The sequence below is a fragment of the Saccoglossus kowalevskii genome, chromosome 19 (genome assembly GCF_978046115.1).
Source record: "Saccoglossus kowalevskii chromosome 19, keSacKowa6.1, whole genome shotgun sequence".
NCBI classification, from domain to species: Eukaryota; Metazoa; Hemichordata; class Enteropneusta; family Harrimaniidae; genus Saccoglossus; species Saccoglossus kowalevskii.
Window position 1 is genome coordinate 25,636,821 of NC_140659.1, and position 21,174 is coordinate 25,657,994.

The following is a 21,174-nucleotide window of genomic DNA, read 5'->3' on the forward strand; positions in this document are numbered from 1 at the left end:
CTACACAAATTGACTCCATTTACGAATTCCTAACGGTTTGCCCGAACGCACGGCAAAGTTTGGAGGCGTGGCCTGTAGCATTTGGCAACAACCAATCACAAGACTGGTTACGAACCAGTTGAGCAAGGCTAACCGAGTCGTGACCTGGATGTGGTTCGTAACTAGTTAAAGTTACTATTTGAATTTTTCATTACCGAGAAAAAATGACCCCAAAGTTGGGGTAACTTTTCACCAGCAACGGCTTTTAACTCCTCTGTGATTTTTTCGGCTTGGCTGATTTTGTTCATACTTCACAAGTAGGTCGTACCGTCACTAATTGGAAAAAAAAAATCTGGCCCACCACTGCCATTGCAACATCCAAAAACTGATTTTTGAATACTTTCGCCCCAAATGTATTACCTCCTACCAGTTTTGTAATAGCAGTGTTCAAATGATCATGTTTTTTATTTTTGCTATGTTGCGCACTGGTAAGAGATCACCGGCGCCGACATTGTTACACTGTATCAACGTAATCCCAACGCAACTTTGAACTATGAATGAACTGTAAATGCAGCCTTAATTCTAGAAAATACTATCGCAAAACGGTTGGAAATAATAAATGTAACAGCAGAATACGTCCTAGTAATAAACTAAGTGACTTCTAAAGACTGAATGGTGTTTGCGAACTTCGTATACGGGCCCATTTAGTTATAAACCGACGTTAGCTTCACGTTTATGTCACACCATGGAAACAGCCAAAAACTATGTTGCTTGTTTTTGAGCGGAGCGGATCGCTGACCAACCTACCGGCTTGTTAACATTATTACTAATGCATTGCAATACAACTAATTAAATTGAAAGAAATTGCAATATAAAATATTATGTTAGTAACACTTCTCAAGGGCGTATTTCACGGACAGTGTTATTAACGAAAATATTTGTTTATAATTTTATAAATTTGCTTGGCAATTTCCACCCCAATTAGATATAATGTGTACATATTTTAATAAATAAAATTAAAGATACACTAACAAAAATGAAATATTAATTAATGGCGATCCGCTTCGCTAGGATTGCCCTTATAATCACTTTTGTCATTTTGTGTGTGTGCGCGTGTGTGTGTGTGTCTCTCTGTGTGTGTGATTTCCAGTGTTTTCACGTATTATTTCTTCTGTGATTTTTTTGGCTTGACCGATTTTGCTCAAACTTGGCAGGTAGGTCACACCTTCACCCTAGTTATTAGAAAAATCTAAAAACAAATTGGCCCCCTGTTGTCATAGCAACAGCCAACACAACTGTTTTTTTTGGATAGCTTCGCAACAAATGTATCTCCTCCTACAAAAGTTGGGATAAAATACCTCAGACATAGCTCATTCTACTCAGCTTGAGTGTGGGCACAAAGTTACTATTTGAGTTTTTGATATCTTTTTTCATTACCGAGAAATTTGACCCCAAAGTTGGGGTAACTTTTCACCAGCAACGGCTTTTAACTCCTCTGAGATTTTTTTTGGCTCGGCTGATTTTGTTAGGTAGGTCATACTGTCACTAATTGAAAAAAATCCTGGCGCATCACTGCCATTGCAACAGCCAAAAACTGATTTTTGAATACTTTCGCCCCAAATGTATTACCTCCTACCAGTTTTGTAATAGCAGTGTTCAGATGATCATGCTTTTTATTTTGGCTCAGATGATCATGCTTTTTATTTTGGCTACGTTGCGTACTGGTAAGAGATCACAGACGCCGACGTTGTTACACTGTATCAATGTAATTCCAATGCAACTTTGAGCTTTAAATGAACTGTAAATGCTGCCTTCATTCTAGAAAATACTATCTTCTATCTTTCGAACTTCGTATACAGGGCCCATTTAGATATAAACTGACGTTAGCTTCACGTTCATGTCCTACCATGGAAACAGCCAAAAACATGTTGCTTGTTTTTTGAGCGGAGCAGATTGTCAACCAGCCTACGGCTTGTATTGACTATGTCCCGGACTGTTTACTAGTACTTCCTTATCAACTTTTTGAACCAAAACAATCTGTCACCCTTCGCCGCCCACAGCATTGATATGATTTTATATTGCATAGAAAAGAACACTAAATGCAGCTATCCCAGCCAGCAATCGAATCATCAATCTTCATGATTTATGTGACCGGCATTTCCATCTATTTGCTCAATGGTCTGAACTTTAAGATTGTCAAGTTCGAGAGTGTATTTTTACGTACAGTGACGCGAACATTCAACAACGTGTTGAGCAGGAAGCCCATCTTGGGATAGTGGCATTGTCAAATTTTAGAGAGTACAGGAAATGTTTCAGTAAGGAATTGTTATGCTTATCAAAATCCTTTATTGGAACAGAACATGTTATATATTCACCAAAAACAACGTTGCCATGTTTCTAGGCGTACAACGAATTGGAAACAAAAGAAATCGTTCGATCCAAACCACATGCGCTCGGAACGTTTCTTGGATAATAAAAAATGACTGACTTGCAGCCATGCCTGTGCTAGCTGTAACTTGAACTATTTTGGTCTTCCTCAAATTCTTGATTAGTTCAATCAGAGTTTTAGTCTTGCCAGTTCCAGCTTGTCCCGTAAATAAAAAACTGTGTCCATGTATGGCCATGTCTAAACTGAACTATTTTTGACATTGTGATCGGCAATAAAAGCTTTACTCCACAACACTGATGAAAAGTTATTTTGAAAATTGTTGAATGCTAATAGCAAACCGTTTAGTTCACAAATGACTAACTTCAAAATGGAACAAAGTTCAAAATATGAAATTTGGAAAAAAATAGAATGAATACGTGTTGCAGGTATCAATCAGGCGTCAAAATACGAAAGCAGCTCAGTCAAAAACGGGTTCCTTCCCTCATCCTGGACTTTCTAAAAAAACGTTACAGTGCTGTTACAGGATGTTAGTTCACTGGAGTCTGCCAAGCATCTGATCACTTGCTCAATTAAAACAGATGGTTTCAATTACAACTTCCTGTCATTGCATATAATGACTTTGAATGTGTACACTTAAGCTTAATAAGTACTACCAAGGTCATATCTGTACTTAAGACATACTAGTAATTTTATGCTGGTGTCCAATTTGGCGACCAAGGGCAAAACATTGTTATGCAAATTAGCTTTAGTTGAAAATTTGAGTTTTCTCGGCGATATCTACGTGAATTTGAACCAAACTGTTACCGGCAAGACTCAGAATACGACTGTGACAGCCACTGAAACGCAATTAAAGGCAAATGAACACATCGAGCAAAAAAACTTTTTCAAGTCTTGGAGTAAAATGGAGGCACATACCATTTCGACTCTTGAGGGGAATGGAAATCAGTTGATTTGAGAGTATCACAATGAGCAAGGAAGTAAATCGTTTTTATGCTACGAAAAAATGCAGAACTTGAACGTACTTTTTGGACTTTAGTACAACGTAATTTTTGTTTGATTACCTAATGTTTTTAGGTTCATTTGCTGCAAGTTACAGAGCACATACTTAAGCGGCCGTCCCTCAGGAAATAATGAAGCAAAGGCATTTTCGATGTTGAAATCGCGAAACTGTACGTTTTTACGCAAACTGGGAAGTTTGAATTACTAAACGAAGTACAGGACGACGAAGCTTAGATATCCAAGAACCAACACATACAAAAAAATATCTCAAAAGTGAATATTCGTGGTGTATTTTACCTCCAACCGAAGTAAGATTTTGTTAGTAATCTATATATTCAAACATATTTTAGTATAAGGTAGTAACAAAAACAAATTAATCCCTCGACTGCGCCAGTGAGGAGATCGAATTTCAGTTATTTATCGTTTATTGATGTATGTGATTTGTTCCAATTAAATGAGTGATTCCGAGTTATGTGCTTATAGATGTTATACATAATTATTCCGCTCCAGTTTGTATAGAAATCGATCCAAAACATTCTATCCTTCCTTTCTGGCTGATATTCCATGATTAGTTTAGTACGCAGTCACTGATTGGTTGACCTCTGTCTGCGTGGAAAACGCCGTAATTTTCCTTTTCCCATTTTTAAAGTTCAATGGTAGTTCTGTTCTAGTTTTAGTCCATGCTCAATTGTGGGTCAGTTAATTCATCTGTTTACTATGCAACGTTCATGTTTTATTGCATTCTACAAGTTTATGTAATTACCATAAGTTTACACTTTCGTTCGATCACCAATAAATGCAGTTTATGTTAAACAAGTGATTCGTGAGAGTTCAAGTTCCGCTGAAATCCTAACTCAAGTTTGAATGTGGCCGACTGAATCCAACCACATTATTAGCCCTACTAATTTACTTACAAATTCACACTAGCACGGGCTGAATTGTAAAATTACTTAAATTAAAATATCCAACGTAGAAGAACGTGTTGCTTAGTAAATCATCTGCGATATAACCAAGTGGTTCTTGGATCAAAGATGGCCAATAATTGGATACGTTGTATATACATGTATCAACTACACCTGATGCAAACATTCCTTTATGCAACTATTTACACCAGTACAGAAGAAGCATGGAGACTGGTCAGATATAAATGTTCCCTACTTACCAGCATACTGATGGGATGTTTTACCATTTTTAAATACAATCACAGACAGATATTATGTAACCCTTTAATGATTTTTTATTTACCAGTTCCTGTCGGCAATCACCTACAGGTCTTTTTTTGATCGTTCACGATTGCCCTCCCGGCCATTCCATCTCGCATACAAGCTTTCCAGAGTAAATCTCCCGGCCCAACACCACCTATAAAGTCTTCCCCGCTCATTTATGGCACCTTCCAGCCCTCCTCACACTTACTATTCATATCAGCCTTTCCTTCTCACTTACTCCCCTCAAAGCTTTTCCTGATGACTTACCTACAGCTCTCCAACCTATTCCTACAGTCGATTTCAAGCTTCCCAATACTTCCCTCTTTCATAAGGCCGTTTCCGACCTCTTGCCCTTGCTCACCACTTTCCATAGCCTACCTACCCTGCTTCCAATCTCTACTCCCAACAGTTTGTCTTCCCCCTGCTTATGAGCTCCTCTATTTACAACCTTTTTCAGCCTCTCTCAATTGCTCACAGCTCCTGTCCCTCATTTACAACACCAGACAGCCTCTTCCAATTGTTTATCAAAGCTCACAATCTTCCCTCATGCTCACACAATTCCTCCCATGATCCACTACCTGACTCTCCCAATCATCACCCATGCTTCCACCCTGATACTAACGGCTGCTTCTAGCATCTCCATCTTGCTTATGGTAATTTTATCCGACCCATCTTACAAACCCCCTTCTCCGATGGCCTTTCACTAGTTTATCACCACTTCCACCATACCCATTTTTCCCTACCAGCCAAGTTGACTTCTCTACCGACTTGCCCCTTTCGCCACAAGCTCTTCCAACCACCTCTCTCTCTCTTACAGCTATACTTGGCCTGCAACTCGTTTGAGACTTCTCCAGGCCAACCAATCTTGAATGCGAGCTTTTCAACCTCTACTTTCTTTCTGGCTCCTCTAGCTTTCGCTCATTACGGCATTTCCCTGCTTCTCTCTTTCACTCACCACTTTTCTCTCACTGGCTAACCACACCCTCACCTTGCTCACAACCTCACATGGCCTCTTCCGAGAGTTTTTTCCCCTCCGAAACAAATCCCTTGCTTTCAGTTCTTCCCAGCCACCTGCCTCAGGTATACTGTCATTTCCCCCTCACTTGTGAGCGACTCCAGTCTGACTCTATCTATTGCTTATAGCTCTTCACTGCCACCCCATCTCTCTCCTCTTACTAGTCCTCATGTGATTTCACATCTCTTACAATCCCCTCCTAGCCTTTCCTTTACTGACCTTTCCTCCCACCAATAGTCCCTAGAGGACTTTTCCCTATTGCTTATGCCCATGGCAACTCCATCGCTCAAACAAGCTCCGCAGCTTCCTCCTCCTCGTTGTCCTCTGGCCTTTTTTATGCCTTAGCCGTTTAAACTCGTATACAATCTCCCCAGCTTCCTTGCATCTGTTGTAGCAACTCTCAGCCTCTCACATGCTTACTGCTACTCATGAACTCCCTGCCTTCCTTATGACCATTGTCCATCATTGACATCCCATCTCACATACAAGCTCTTTAGAATTCTGGACGCTTACCGCCACTCCTAGCCTCCTCTCTCAAATGCTTAAAAGGACGACAAAACCCATAACACAAGTCCCCTGTTTGAGACTTCAAATAATGAACACACAAGTGTTTTTCTTGTCACCAAATTTCAAATCAAAAAAATTTATTTCCCCCAATCAGAAAGTACATTCCATTCATCTTCAAGTTAAACCAATCAAGTGAGATATTACTTTTGAGATCCAGGAAAAAATATAATTTATCAATTTGAATGTATATCACTGCAAAACCAGTCAACCAACTTTAACATTTGGAGTGAAGTTACCCTGTGATCTGAATTTCTGCACTTAAATTCACAACACGTCTAATATTTATAAAACCCCTCTCCGGTCTTTCTGCCTAATTTTCCTTCATCAACAAATTTATTAAGAAGCGGACTTGGCACAAATAGTGGATGATCTGGAAATTCTTCATGCCAACCTGCAACGAAAATAAGCAGTTATTTATCATAAACAGCACTATGTTGTAATATCAATATTTCTCTCACCCCCAACATTACAGTGCAGTCCTACATAATACAATGTTAATAGGAATATAATGGAAGCCTTTAAAATGAATGCTTCTGAAGAGGAACTGAACATTAAAAAGCGTTTTCAAAAATATATATATTGGCATTTATAAAACATTCATTTCTGAATTTGCTTTTCTATAACATTCCCTGTCAAACTATCAAATTCGAAACAGCTCTGCTGTTTTAGCCTTGCACTAATAAGGGCATGCATAGTTTTATGAACATCATAATGGGAAAATTAAATAAACTTTGTTTACAATCTATTATAAGTGTCTCATTACATATTTAGATCTTATCACTAATAGAACCAAAAATTGATAAGTCTGTTCCTATAATTTCACAAGTGGAACTAATCTAATAGAGGTCCACTAATCTAATAAAGGTCCACCCAAGATACACTTACACTAAATATCAAAACAATTTGAGTAACGGTTTTCAAGAAGAAGTCAAAAATAGCATTTTCACTGAAAAATGTCACAAATAGTTCAAATCTAATAGAGATCCACCAATGGTACAAATATATCAAGTGTTAAGGCAATAGGAATAGAAGTTTTCAAGAAGTTAAAACATTTTTTACCAAAAATATTTATTAAAAGTAGTGACCCAAGATGACGATGGGCAATCACCCATACCAAGTGATCCATCTGTCATCTTTGTTGACAGAGGTTATAAAGTAGCAACCACACCCTGTTAGATACGTGTGGTATGTAATATATCCATATTTGAAATGAGCTGCAGCTGACTTGTAACTAAAGCAAGAGTAAAATGTGCTGCATTTCAACCTGCACTATTTGTCAATTACAGTAATTCTCATGAAGGCACAAATTTTATGAAATATTTGTAACATTTACCCTGGAAGACTTCATTCAAACCCAAAAAATACACTTTTTCCGTTTTTGTCACGACTGATGCATTGTAATTTGTCAAATTGTTTGCAATTGTCATTTGAAATTTACAAAACATTTAAAAATATTTTACGTTAAAAAACATTCATACCATCGTTAGCTGCAACACATAAATAATCAACTTCAGTTTTAATACTTTGTCATAATATCTTACCGTCAATTATAAATTTGGTGATATCTAGCCCAACATAATCCCCTAATTCAAACGGTCCCATTGGGTAGCCTGCCCCAAGTTTCATACCTACATCAACATCTTCTGGAGTTGAATCACCTAAGCAATGAAAAAAAATGAAGGTACTACTATGTATACATACCATCCAAGATAAATTTACAAACATCCAGACCTACATAGTCAGCTAGTTCTATTGGTCCCATAGGGTAGCCAGCTCCGAGTTTCATGCCTGTGTCAATGTCTTTTGGGGAAGCATCACCTAATGCATTGAAAATGAAAGCGGAAGCAACATGGATGGTTATGGTGTATTCATATAAAGCAGCAAATTAAAATGTCTGTGGGTGGGTAAAATAAATGAGTTATACCAAATATTGAGTTTTAATTATTGCATATGGGTACAATGATCAAGGTATACCAAATATGTCATTACCAGTACTTCATACTGTGTCCTAATTATTACATATGGGTCAATGAACTAGTTTTACTAAATATGGCGTCTTAATTATTGCATTTGGGGATGATGAACGAGATATACCAAATATGTCATCACTTCATGTGGGTCAATGAATGAGTTATGGCATGTTAATTATTATGACAACATGCATGGAGAATGTAGATGTGTGCAAAGCAAAATAATCCATTATGAAATTGAACATATACAAAATAGAACCCCCTCCTTTTTGTTTGGGGATATTCTCTTCACATGAACAAACGTACTGCCCCTACACCTATTTATAGAGTTCAGGATAAATTAACTTGCTCTTATTAAGAATGGTTTGTCTAGTTTTTAAAATTGCAACAGGGGAAAAATATATAATAGTCAAAAATTGATCTAAAAATCACTAAGCATGCTACTAAAAGATCACAAAAAAAACGACAATCCAGAATGAATGTGCAGCCAGAAACATTGCCAAGCAGAAAACCACCTTTATATTTGATGGCTTAGGAAATTGACTAGTTTAGTATTGCATGAATATGGTATTCTGTATTGTATTTAATCTTTCAGATGACATAAGTAGTCTTAATCACAAATAAATTTTGTTCAATTGTTTTTTCCCTGTTGCTATCTAAAAACAAGGGGGTAGTCAGCACAGGCAGGAAGTGAGACCTAGACAACGATAACACGCTAAAAACGTGAAGGTCTGATGTATACGCAGGTGACAACTCTTCTACTTTAAAATCAAATAAAAAATGACATCAGTTGTTCAAAGTCCTGAAAACAGAAATGTTGACCAAGCTGACTACTCACTCTAAATGTATCAGTCCGCTATTTCAAAACCAGTTGCTTTTCACTAAATTAATCTTCCACTAACACATATATAATGCTTGGTTATTCTCTTATCATATTTAATGAAACAGCTTGAAATACAACCACCCTATCCCTTGCAAAAAATTATTTCAAAAAAGAGAGGATTATTTTCATGTAGTCCTGGTACAAATATCTATATCCAATTTCCTACCTCGCTCCACCATCCTTACGGCTTCCATCATGTAAGGTACCAACAAACGATTCACAATGAACCCAGGCGTGTCCTACAAAAAATGCATATTTATTAGGTCAGTTTTCTTATGCAGTGATATGGTTAATTAAACATTCTTCGTCACCAAATAACAATCCACCTGCTTGAAGCTTGTCCAAAATTCCAGTGCGTTCAATCAGCCATTCACACCAATTCGATCACACCACACCAGTATTTACCGACTGGCTGAAGCTGAAGCTGGAGGTTTTATTCATTTCAAGATTTTGTTGGTCACATTTAAAATCATCAAAGGTACTGCTCCACAATATTCAACTTGAATATTTCAAGAACTTTGCTCAGCCATTAAGTTAAGATTGGGTCTTCAATGTAGTAAATTTACTTAAATCATATGGTCAAAGAGATTTTCCTGTTTGTGCATCACTATTGTGAAACCAGTTTTATGAAATTTAAAAACTTGTTTGTACCATGCACAGAGGTATACAAATTAGTGCATTTTGTTATGAAAACTTTTAATAATATGTATCACACACCCAATAAAGTACCCACAATTTAATATTCTCTGTATGGAAAAGTGGTAGCATATCCATTAGAATTTCAAACAACTATTACTGATGACATTATTATATGACATTATTATATGACACCATTACACTCACCTTACAATTGACTGGTACTTTACCCAACTTCTTACAGTAATCAAACAAGGTATCAAATGTGTTATCATTTGTATTAGACGTGCGTACAACCTGCAATATCAGTAGATGATTGTTTAGTTTAAGCTTTTCACTACCAGTTCTCTCTTTTCATCACAAATTCACAAAATAGTCCTGTTTATAGTCTGCACTTTCCTTCAGAAGATTGATATAAAAGAAGCCAAATTTTTTGTGTCTGTTGGCTCCAAAATTAGAGTTCATTTCCAAAAATATTGAAGAATATAAGAAAAAAATGCTGAAAAATTTGGCGGAGGAAGTCTGGTGGTGAAAAGGTTGATGTATTATAATCATAAGAAACTAAATTTGTGTCATATTTTCAATCTTAACTAAAAAAATATTCATGCAAGATAACCTGCAATGAAACTTGAAGAGTCTATAATATAAAACATGTACGATTCAACATTGTAAGCTTCAATTAATCGTTGCCATTATTTATTTTTATGTCCGCATGACTGCAATTACTGTTTTTTTTTTGAATGTTGAAAATGCATTAAATGCTTGAACTTTCTCATTTGTATTTCTCATACATTTGCTTGAATGTATTGGAATATTCATTTTTACATCTTAAGGAAAGAAATGAAAAGTTCAATAATGGTCAAGATGCTTATTGACATTGCAAAACTATAAAACACTTATAATTATTATCAATCAACTTGAAGCTAAATTGCAGCTGGCAGCCTGGATATTTCATTTTGCTAAGTGTATGCTGTCGTACCTCCCACACACAAATAACAAATGTTGTAATATTAGATTCATTAGAGTTATTTTATCTCACATTGTTTCATTTCACTCAGTCTATGTTATGTGTGTACATCAACAGTACAGAAAAGAAACCCAGGCATCACATCACATCGAATCACTTGCAAGCAATTATATTTTTTTTTCTTTTTACACTTAAGTCAGAATATTGCTGAAAATAAGATACTCCATTCCAGGCAAATCGAGCTAAGACTAATTGCTCCTCAAATCCAAAAATTCATGAATATAAATCTATGTGAACGTGAGCAATACATGCAGGCTTGCATGAAATAAAGTGAAAATTCTTGATGAATACTAGATTTGTTGTGTCATTGATGACACAATTAATCCCAGATTTGAAACAGATAATTAAATTATTTACATATACTTTGAAAAATGATGCAAAGGTAATAAGAAGCTGAAGCGATGCTGTAGTGAAAACAAGCAGTCTCTCGACTGAGATAGAACCACTGTTATCAATACACATTTCATTTAGAGAATTGAAGATATCATCACGAAATGAACAAATCTGAGGACTACCCCAAGAATCTATGTTGCAAATATGAAAGCATTTGGTTTAACTGTTTTGAAAAAGAAGACAAAAATGTGAAAAGTTGACGACATACTACAGACTACGCCGGACAATCAGTAATATGAAGAGCTCTGTGTTGTTGACAAAGTCGACAGCGGAGCTAAAAAGCCAAAGCTTTGGCTACAGTTGTACTTTACCAACCATGCTACTGGTGATCCACTGCAGTTTCACCCTGTTCAACTTTCCATTAATCATACAACAATGTTCAGTAGTCTAATAAACTACTTGTAAATATGGACATCTCTTACCTCAACAAGTTTCATCATGGGTACCGGATTGAAGAAATGCAAACCACCAAATTTCTCTGGTCTTTTTGTGACTTTGGCCATCTCTGAGATTGATAAGGAAGACGTGTTACTGGCAAAGATTGTACTCCTGTAAAAAAATATACAACATAAATTATGAGGTTATTCACAAAATACCAGAATTTACGTCTGAGTGCATTGTATGCTTGGGCATGATTCTGTGATTATTTCCTTTGTTTTTTCACTGACCAGGCGGAAAGGTAAACAAGCAGCGTATCGGCTGAGATAGCTCCGCTGTTAGCAATGCACATTTCAATTAAAGAACTGAAGACATCATTAGAAAATGAACAATATGAATAGTATCAAAGCAATCAGACTTACAGTTTTTAACAAGAAGTCGAAAATATCACTTTTTACCAAAAATTACAAAAATATTCACCAAAATAAATTAATTAGAGAATTGAAGATATCATCACAAAATGAACAAATCTGAGAGAGTTCCACATGTAGTACCTATATATGTAATATCAAAGCAATCGGACTTACAGTTTTCAACAAGAAGTCGAAAATATCACTTTTTACCAAAAATGGCAAAAATATTCACCAAAATTAGAGAACTGAAGATATCATCACAAAATGAACAAATCTGAGAAAGGTCTACATGTAGTATCTATATATGTAATATCAAAGCAATTGAACTATTGATTTTTAACAAGAAGTCGAAAATATCACTTTTTACCAAAAATTACAAAAATATTCACCAAAATTAGAGAATTGAAGATATCATCACAAAATGAACAAATCTGAGAAAGGTCCACGTGTAGTACCTATATATGTGGTATCAAAGCAATTGGACTTGCGGTTTTTAACAAGAAGTCGAAAATATCACTTTTTACCAAAAATGACAAAAATATTCACCAAAATTAGAGAATTAAAGATATCATTACAAAATGAACAAATCTGAGAGAGGTCCACATGTAGTACCTATATATGTCATATCAAAGTAATTGCACTTGCGGTTTTTAACAAGAAGTCGAAAATATCACTTTTTACCAAAAATGACAAAAATATTCACCAAAATTAGAGAATTGAAGATATCAACATGAAATGAACAAACCTAAGAGAGGTCTACCCAAGGTACATATACACCAAGTATCAAAGCATTCAGGCTTGTAGTTTTCAAGAAGAAGTCGAAAAAGTAAAACATTGACACGGACGACGACGGACAATCACTCATATGATAAGCTCCGCTCGACAAAGTCGACAGCGGAGCTAAATAAAAGTACAATAATATGACAAACAACCACACCCTCCCCGTGGCTTACGTTGCGTATGGAAGTTATTTTCAAGAGTCTTATGTTGTAACCTGTGGCCATCCGCGAGTGAAAGTAGAGCAGAATACACCGCATCTCGAGTGAAAATAACTTCCATACGCAACGAAAGCCACTGGGAGGGTGTGGGGTTCTGTTATTATTAGTCGCCGCTCAGATGCAGTCCGAAAACAGGAACTTATGTTTTGACCTCTGTACGTCCGTGTGTCTGTGCTTCCGTGCGTGCGTACGTCCGAACCTGTATCTTAGAAATGCCTGGACCGAATGGCAGCCATTTTTGTACCGAAAATCATCAAAATTAAGCATTTCTCGGCTCTTTACAGATGGATTTTGTTCAAACTTGGTATATAAGTTAGACATTATAGGACAACTGATGCACGTCATTTTGTTTTTCAGATAAAATTCAAGGTGGCCGACTGGCGGTCATTTTGTTTTAATGAATGTGGTTGTAGCGCCATATCTCTGACTTGCTTTGACTGATTATGTTCAAATTTTAAATATTCATTATACATTCAGGGTTCAAAATACTCGGGTGCACACTGCACTATGCACATAGATTATTAACTAGTGCAAGTAAACTCAAAATCAAATGTGCACGCTGTGCATGTAGAAATTAACACAACATTTTCTCATTATATTCACTAAGCCTAAATTAGTTTCAACCAATATTGTAAAAAAACTCAAAAGCACAAGTGAAAAAAATCAAATTCGTCCGTGATCGCATCGATCGAGAACCCGGAAGTAAATTGGTAGCGTACTCGCGTACATTGTGAGAGTACTTTGAGTCTCGCGTGACCTCAGAACAGCATACAGATTGAGTATTTCGACCCCTGACATGCAACAAACCGAGATGGAATTTAGGACAGGGAACCCGATTGTCCATTAATATGTTCCAAGATAGTGTTACTCCCTGGCAACGCGCGTCAGTGTAGAACGAGTGTCACTGTCTGTGTGAAAAAAAAATAATGAGACGTCTAATGTGAGTCACTGTCAGAATAAATAACTCATGGACATTTAGTTGGGACCACGACAGAACCAGAACTTGAACTGGACGACTATGATACACAGTTTATGTTGAAATTATAAGTTCCACCACAGAATTGTGCATTGGCAAAATTGCTGTGCAACTGCGGTACTCCACTGACGGGGTGACTTTAATCAACAGCGGTCATCTCTGAGCTGCACATTACAACTTCGTTTGTGATGTTGCTTGGTGGTCGTGGATTGACTGAGTCTTGGTTACCGGTTGAAATGTTGCTCATTTGGCGTTGGTAATCTTTATTTGGAACTGAGTAGTGCCGCAACGTCGCCAGTAGAAACAGATGGATTTTTTTGTGGTCTTGATGAGAGTGGGCACACACGTTATTGATTATATTCTCCCCAAAAAAAATGACAGCAATTTTAGCGTCAATATAATTTCTTACACCAAATGTTGCATAATGCAGAACATATTTTTGAAAAATAAATATACAACATGTAACACTACATGTAACAAAACTCTTCCGGAAAAAACCAGATTTCAATGGCAATAAATAGATGTAGTATTGCATCATGTTCTAAAAATCATAGAGAATTCTGGGTATGTGTTGTGCCAAGCATACAAGAGAGACCCACAGAATTTACTTTCAATTTTAACAATTTTTTTTTATAGGTTTAGTGAATACAGTTCAACCAAGTGTGTTCTCCTCAGATTATACTGTAAAACATACTAAATGTGTAAAAGTCTTACTCTTTTGCTACTTTGTCCAACTCTGAAAACAACTTCTTCTTGATTCCCATATTTTCTATAATTGCTTCTATGACTAAGTCTGTATTAGACACTGCTTTGGAACTGTCCGTTGTTGTAGAAATCTTTGACATGATATCACTAATATAGGCTTCACCTTTCTGAGTACATAAAGTATGAAAAAAAAGGAAAATTAAATCTTGTCTTTTTCCGGATCCATATTACAAGTAGCATTCTTATTTTAATCAAGGTGACAATCATTGTTTGCAAATTAACTTCAACTTTGTACGACTTACACTTGGGTCATCTGCAAACTTCTTTTTTACAACCCTTTGTAAACTCTTATTAATAATAGCACAAGATTTATTGAGAATTTCATCATTCTGGTCAACCATTGTCACTTTATAACCTGCCTGGGCTGACACCTGTAAAAACGAACAAAGAACTTAATATATATACTATTTAAAAATTAGTTAACATTAAGCTCAAATTGTTATTGACACCAACATGAACTATGCATTGTTTGGTTTGTTAGCGACCAAATAAATGGTTGAATTCACTTGCAGTCAGATTTGAGAATGCTGGATAATCTACAAAGTTTTAGAATTTGAATAAATTTCTCTACACTGGTATTTCAAGCACAGCTTTGGATACGAATAGACGTTATGATAAATGGTCTATTTTTTGCAGATTATGTGGTGCTCACTGCACCAAACTAAATACGATACTAAATATAATAAACAAATTCTGTAAATTTAAAAAAAAATGGCAGTCAATGAAAATAATTCCGACGTTCTAATCATAAACAAAAGTGTGAACTCCAGCTTATCAATAAAAGAAGCTTCTGAATATGAATATCTGGAATTTTTGGTTCACAAGGTGCCTCTGATCATACTCACTGTAAAAAACTAATTGAACAAGCCATGCATAGCACAGTCCCTGTTAATTATGAAGTAGACATACAGAGAATGAATCTTGGACTTCTTACAATGGAAAACCGATCAAAAATTATCAACTGAAATATCACAAACGACTGTGCCAGATGATTGAAATTACATTTATTAATCTAATTAATGAAAAGTAAATGAAGATTCCACAATAAGTGACAGGAAGTGTGGGATTGGGTAAAACGTATTAACCATGAAAGACAATCATTAAAATAGACAAATCAGAGATTTAAAACTTAGCACATTATACTAATGGGACAAAGGGAAAACTATGGCGTGTAATAAAACACACTTATGACCACATTGAGAGTAAAATTACATTTGGAGATGTTGAAACTGAATACTTTGACCAGAAGGAGGGTCTTAGGCAAGGTCGTGTCCTAGCTCCAATGCTATTTGCAATTTATATAAATGAATTCAAAAAAAATCCTGAATGATTCATCATAACAATAAATAATATACTCATTAATGGGTTGTTCTTCGCTGATGATGTGGCCCTTATTGCCCCAAATGAGGAACAGCTAAAATCTATGTTAGAGATTGCAAACTATGGAAAATGTCCATTAATGGGGAAAAATTTAATATCCTGATAGTAAATAAAAGAATAAATAAACATAAGGAATGGTATATTGGAGATTTAAAAATTAAAGAATCTAATGAATACAAATATTTAGGCTACTGGTTCACCAGAAACCTGTCTGACCATACTCACTGTGTAAAACTAAGTGAAAAATTCAACAAACTATTCCCAGTAATGAAAGCAACCCTTGGAAATCATGGAAACATTAATAGGGTAGATTATGGGTTGTCACTATGAAATCATGTAATACGCCCTTCATTAGAATATGCTGGTGAAATAGTAACGTCTAGTTTATCTGATATGGAGAGTTTGGAAAAACTGCAAAGAACAGTTGGAAAATTTATACTGAAATGTCAGCGAAACACTGCAAATGAAGCTGTTCTTGGTGATCTTGGGTTGAATACAATATAGATATAATGAGTTTAAAATATTATAGGAGACTGAATAAAATGAAAGAATCTAGGTGGACAAAAGTTACTTTTACCAAATTAAATGAGCTAAACAAAGAAACTGAATAACATAGAGGTTACATATTTTGGAACTGGCTAAGATATACAGATGATGTAATAAAATATGTCAAAATAAACAAAAAACAGTTTACAAACTTAACTGATAAAAAACTAAAAACATTGGTTCTGAACCATGATGAATCCAAGTGGAGAGAAGATATGAAGTTAAAATCAAGCCTTAATTTTAATTATAATAGAAAATTCAAAACTAGCTTGAAAAGTGAGAAATATCTTCAGTCAATAAATAAAAGGGCCACTTTAAAGGAGCACAGCTAAAATTCAGAGCAAGATCATGTACTCTTGGGTTAGCATATGAAAAAAGGAAATGGAAAAATAATAGTGAAGATGACATAATTTGTCCATGTTGTTAAAAAGATGAAGAAACTCTCGAACATTTTATTTTGCAATGTCTAAGTTTTAAAATAAAAAGGGAAAACTTAATGTGTGAAATAAAATAAATGTTATTGAAGATGAAAGAAACAAATTTATCTGATAACTTCCAGCAACTGAATAACGAAGAGTTAGTATGCTTCCTTCTGGGAGATACCACTCAAGGTTATTACAAAGAAATATGTTACACCATAGACAAACTTATGAAAGAATTTTTAGTTGATGCCATGGATGTTAGAACACCATTTTTAAACTAATAAGTAGATTGTATTGTTATTTTTATTGTACTAATATTAATTTTGTTATATGTTATTTTTCATGATCTATAACAATATTTCTTGTACTTATTTTAAAAAATGTATCTTTAATTTTGCAGCTCCAGTGAGCCACTGCTTTATAAGGGTAGCAACAAATAAATAAATAAATAAATAAATACTACATGTATTAAACAAGCAGCCTCTCAGCTAAGATGGCTTCGCTGTTAGGAATGTACATTTCAATTAGAGAATTGAATATATCACCACGAAATGAACAAACTGAGAGAGGTCCACCTGTAGTACCTATATGTACATGTATAATATCAAAGCAATCAGACTTGCGTTTTTAAACATGAAGTCAAAAATATCACTTATTACCAAAAATGACAAAAATATTCATCTAAATTATAGAATTGAAGATATCATAACAATTTGAACAAATCTGAAAGGTCAACTTGAGGTCAAACAAAGTCAAACAGTGTAATCTCTTTGGTTGGCAAATTTGATAATATATATAGATGACAGAAATCCAGGGGGCCTTATGTTTGGTGGACTAAGTCTGAACCAAAGACAATTTTTAGGTTTTTTTCCACTCACTAATATACAGATGATGTAAATCCAAAGAGACATTTTTAATACTGATATGGGACATAAATGTGTATATTAGACAAGGGATTTTTTTTCTGTTTTATCTGAGGGGTAAAGTTTTCCCAAATAACATCTGTATACTGTTATGTATTTTATTGGCTTTAGTTATATTTGTAACTTTTTCTTTTTTTCTGTCATTATTTTATATATATACATGTATTACCTTTACTGTATTGATCAATACCCCATTGTAGATACGATTTCAATCAAGTTATTATTATTATTAAAAATAATGCAGGTTATTACTTGAGAATCCTAGGGTTGATTATTGTCTAAGGAGGTACCAAAATAGGCCTTTTTACTTGAAAACCATCTGTAGGGGGTTGGTAGATAGAAACTGCAATGACCCATTTAGCGGCAGATGTGTATTACCGGCCCGACATTGGCAGGTATTAGTTTGTGTCTTGTTCATCTGTTTGATTGAAAACAATGTACAATAATTTGCTGCGCACCCACTTTATTCTGCTATAGCAGGATCCATGCATGACAGTGTTTTAGTGGGCAGCCAACGACCGAGTGTAAATACCATATACTAGTAACACGTTCCACCCCTAATCCAATGTGTACACGTTGTTGGGCGCCATTTTTCTCCTTACCTGGGCTATGCCGGATCCCATTGATCCGCCACCGATAACAGTAATGTGATTTAGAGCAGCCATTCTCCATGCAGTTGTAGCAAGGCCTCTGGACAAGACATTCGTTGCGAAAGACATGTTGGAAAGTTGTACTGCACTGTGATACGCACGCAGGTCACCACAGATCACCACCAGAGAGTTCGAAGGAAGGGCAAAGTTCACCGTGTCATGTGATACCTACTGTGTGATACCTACTAAGTTGCGGATTGGGATTTTACATTTAGATCTATGTATACGATATTTTTATATCGTCATGAAATTTATTGTATTCTTATTGCATTTTGTCAAAGCTATATGAACATCGGACACACCGAGTGGACGGAGAACACAAGTTACGAACAAACACTCATGGGTCAAATGTTAACCTCGGCGGGTGGCTCACGACCCAAATAAGATTTCGCTTACGACAGATGACGAATCATCATGGTAAATGTTATGCGAGGAGTTTTGGTTGAATGGTAAGCATCCTTGTTTTGAATTAAAATAATAGGAAGCCGTAAAGTGTTGTAGTGGGTCATGCATTTACCGGTTATTTTATAAGTCTGTCAACTGTTGTTTTATTGTGTCAATGGTTCGTGTAATTTGTGGTGTTTGATGGGCGAGATGCAATCACCCACTCTTGCAAGGCACATTTCCATAAGCACTTGTTGAAAATATTGAATATGTGATGGGAAGACAATTTTTGGGGCGAGTGCAGTTTTGAATCTGAGTGAGAAATAAAAATAATTTTAATTTCTGTTGCAGTGATCCAGTAATGAAGCAATTTTTGCTACACCTGGATGAAAGCAACGTTTTAGGAAAGAAGTTTATTATCCAAGAGCTGGACGAGACTCACCTGTTCATTTCGGCTGATATTGTGGATATCTTACAAGACAAGATTGATGAACTGATGGACCAGAATGCATACCCAGTGCTTCAGAAATAAAAGCAGAACTAAACTTTTTATTCCTGTCATGCCAGTGTTTGTTGACAGGAACTACTATTCACAAGATATGAATTCAGGGTATGAACTTGAATCACCTTCAAGGCCAAATACAAGGGTATCAAGGCAAACTCCCTGGGCGTGCAATTTTCTGTGAAGCGATGTGACTTATTTCACTTTTCTAAATCTGGCAAGAATCCAAACTCTGAAGTATGGATATGTTAATTTTAGTGTTGCTGGCATGATGGCGATTTACTGTACATGTGGGGTAAATACAATTATAATACCAAAACGTGAGTTACAGATGGCAGTGTGGTGCAGGTCATACAGAATAATTTTGTCACTATTGGGATGTGATCCTATTCAACTTCTGGTCCCTAGAGCAATTTTTCATCCCAGCAACAAAACATATGTATGTGGAGATAATCACAATAAAATATCACTACTGTGCAGTACTCTCATAATGTCTTGCATTCGCTTAGCATCATTGCTACATTGGGATGCATTTACACGTACAAGAAATGTATAAAGGGTATGGAAAAAAACCCTTATGGAGCTAACAATATGTTGGAAAATAACACTTTATAACAGTTCACTATAGCAGGTCTGTTTTCCTCCTTGTGCCAATACAGGAGTTAAAACAAAATCACAGCAATTATTTCAGTCTCAAATATAATTTATTTTATGAACCATTGTACTTGGATTGCATACATAATATACAAACAAATTTATCAGGAATGTAGTCAGAAAATGTACTTGTATACTATTGAGAGCCAAGAAAAAGATTTATTGTTGTCATTTAACATACAAAGTGTACACACAAATAAATTTATTTTAATTTGCAATGCTTTACAATATTAAATGTATTCCTATACACATATAGCAGTATAAAACATCTTCACTTCCCAAGACTGGACTTATCTTACTTATATTATATATTTTACATCACTCTTTAATAGTCATGTGTCTCATTGTTTATGGTATTTGTTTATTAATGGAAACACCATGAAGAAGTTTGGGTTATGGAACATAACGCTTTTCACACTTTCGAGCAAGTGTTACTTAATTATATGTATATCACTGAAAAAATGATAAAATTTAAAGATTCAGCAATTGGTTGCATTGGCAGTGCACATGCCCGAACGTGTGTTGATATGTATTGTACACTTTGTCATTTGCTCATGAATAATTGAAATGATCATTCTAATTTTCCCCAGAATCTCTATCAGAAATAGCAATAGCTCAGTCATTCAAGGCTCTACCTGCTGTGGTTGATGTTGTGGGTTTAAACCCCTTCCCTGGCCAACTTTTTCAATAGTTCAAAAAGAATTATCAACTCCACTCGTTGCACCTTAAATAAAGCTGCACAGTCTTAGTCAAGGTGCAAGGTCAATAACGATTACAGTTATGCAGCTAAGATAATGCCAATTTACAAGTTACGTGTAGCAATTACACTTGGAAATGAATACAAATGTGACCAGCTTACAATCAGCAAAAGAACAAAATTGCAATTGCAAAAACAAAAGGTATACCAGAAGAGCCAGAACAAAGTGTTACATGACCAAGGATGTTATAGTTCCTGCAAGTCCCGTCCTTATCTCTTTATATCTATGAAGATTAGTAAACTGCTACTGTAACAGCTCATTCATTATTGTAAAGGCCCTCCAAAGAAACGCCACACTTTACACAACGGAGGCATGACAATAGGGGATTTTCCGTACAGTTGCGAGATCTCGCGAGATGTATG

The 21,174-nt window shown here is 35.6% G+C and overlaps 2 protein-coding genes across 3 annotated transcripts; one reads left to right on the forward strand and one right to left on the reverse strand.

The window, feature by feature from the left end:
• Positions 1 to 6,197: 6,197 nt before the first annotated feature.
• LOC100374558 (hydroxyacyl-coenzyme A dehydrogenase, mitochondrial-like) lies at positions 6,198 to 18,652 on the reverse strand. 2 transcript variants are annotated; one of them, XM_002730600.3, is made up of 8 exons: positions 18,467 to 18,652; positions 14,836 to 14,964; positions 14,543 to 14,700; positions 11,486 to 11,612; positions 9,851 to 9,940; positions 9,174 to 9,246; positions 7,856 to 7,972; positions 6,198 to 6,545 (listed from the first exon to the last, which is right to left on the reverse strand). In XM_002730600.3, exons 1-8 carry the CDS (start codon positions 18,581 to 18,583, stop codon positions 6,430 to 6,432), a joined length of 927 nt encoding a protein of 308 aa, XP_002730646.1. In that variant the 5' UTR covers positions 18,584 to 18,652; the 3' UTR covers positions 6,198 to 6,429. The 2 variants fall into 2 exon arrangements, with proteins under 2 accessions (XP_002730646.1, XP_085350043.1); XM_085493917.1 differs by lacking the exon at positions 7,856 to 7,972 and adding an exon at positions 7,696 to 7,812 and having other exon boundaries at positions 6,299 to 6,545.
• Positions 18,653 to 18,857: 205 nt separating this feature from the next.
• LOC100374903 (general transcription factor IIH subunit 5-like) lies at positions 18,858 to 19,882 on the forward strand. The gene is made up of 2 exons (XM_078007376.1): positions 18,858 to 18,963; positions 19,250 to 19,882. The coding sequence occupies exons 1-2, from the start codon at positions 18,929 to 18,931 to the stop codon at positions 19,428 to 19,430; spliced, it is 216 nt and encodes a 71-aa protein (XP_077863502.1). The 5' UTR covers positions 18,858 to 18,928; the 3' UTR covers positions 19,431 to 19,882.
• The last annotated feature ends 1,292 nt before the right edge of the window (positions 19,883 to 21,174 follow it).

What these genes read in the sequence shown, in the direction of transcription:
- LOC100374558 (XM_002730600.3), bottom strand. Translation starts at nt 18,583, where the DNA reads ATGTCTTTCGCAACGAATGTCTTGTCCAGAGGCCTTGCTACAACTGCA. An exon ending in TTGGACAAAGTAGCAAAAGA is followed by an intron (nt 11,613 to 14,542) that starts GTAAGACTTTTA and finishes ATTTTTTTACAG; the next exon opens with GAGTACAATCTTTGCCAGTA. An exon ending in CCATGATGAAACTTGTTGAG is followed by an intron (nt 9,941 to 11,485) that starts GTAAGAGATGTC and finishes CTGATATTGCAG; the next exon opens with GTTGTACGCACGTCTAATAC.
- LOC100374903 (XM_078007376.1), top strand. Translation starts at nt 18,929, where the DNA reads ATGGTAAATGTTATGCGAGGAGTTTTGGTTGAATG. An exon ending in CGAGGAGTTTTGGTTGAATG is followed by an intron (nt 18,964 to 19,249) that starts GTAAGCATCCTT and finishes TTTCTGTTGCAG; the next exon opens with TGATCCAGTAATGAAGCAAT.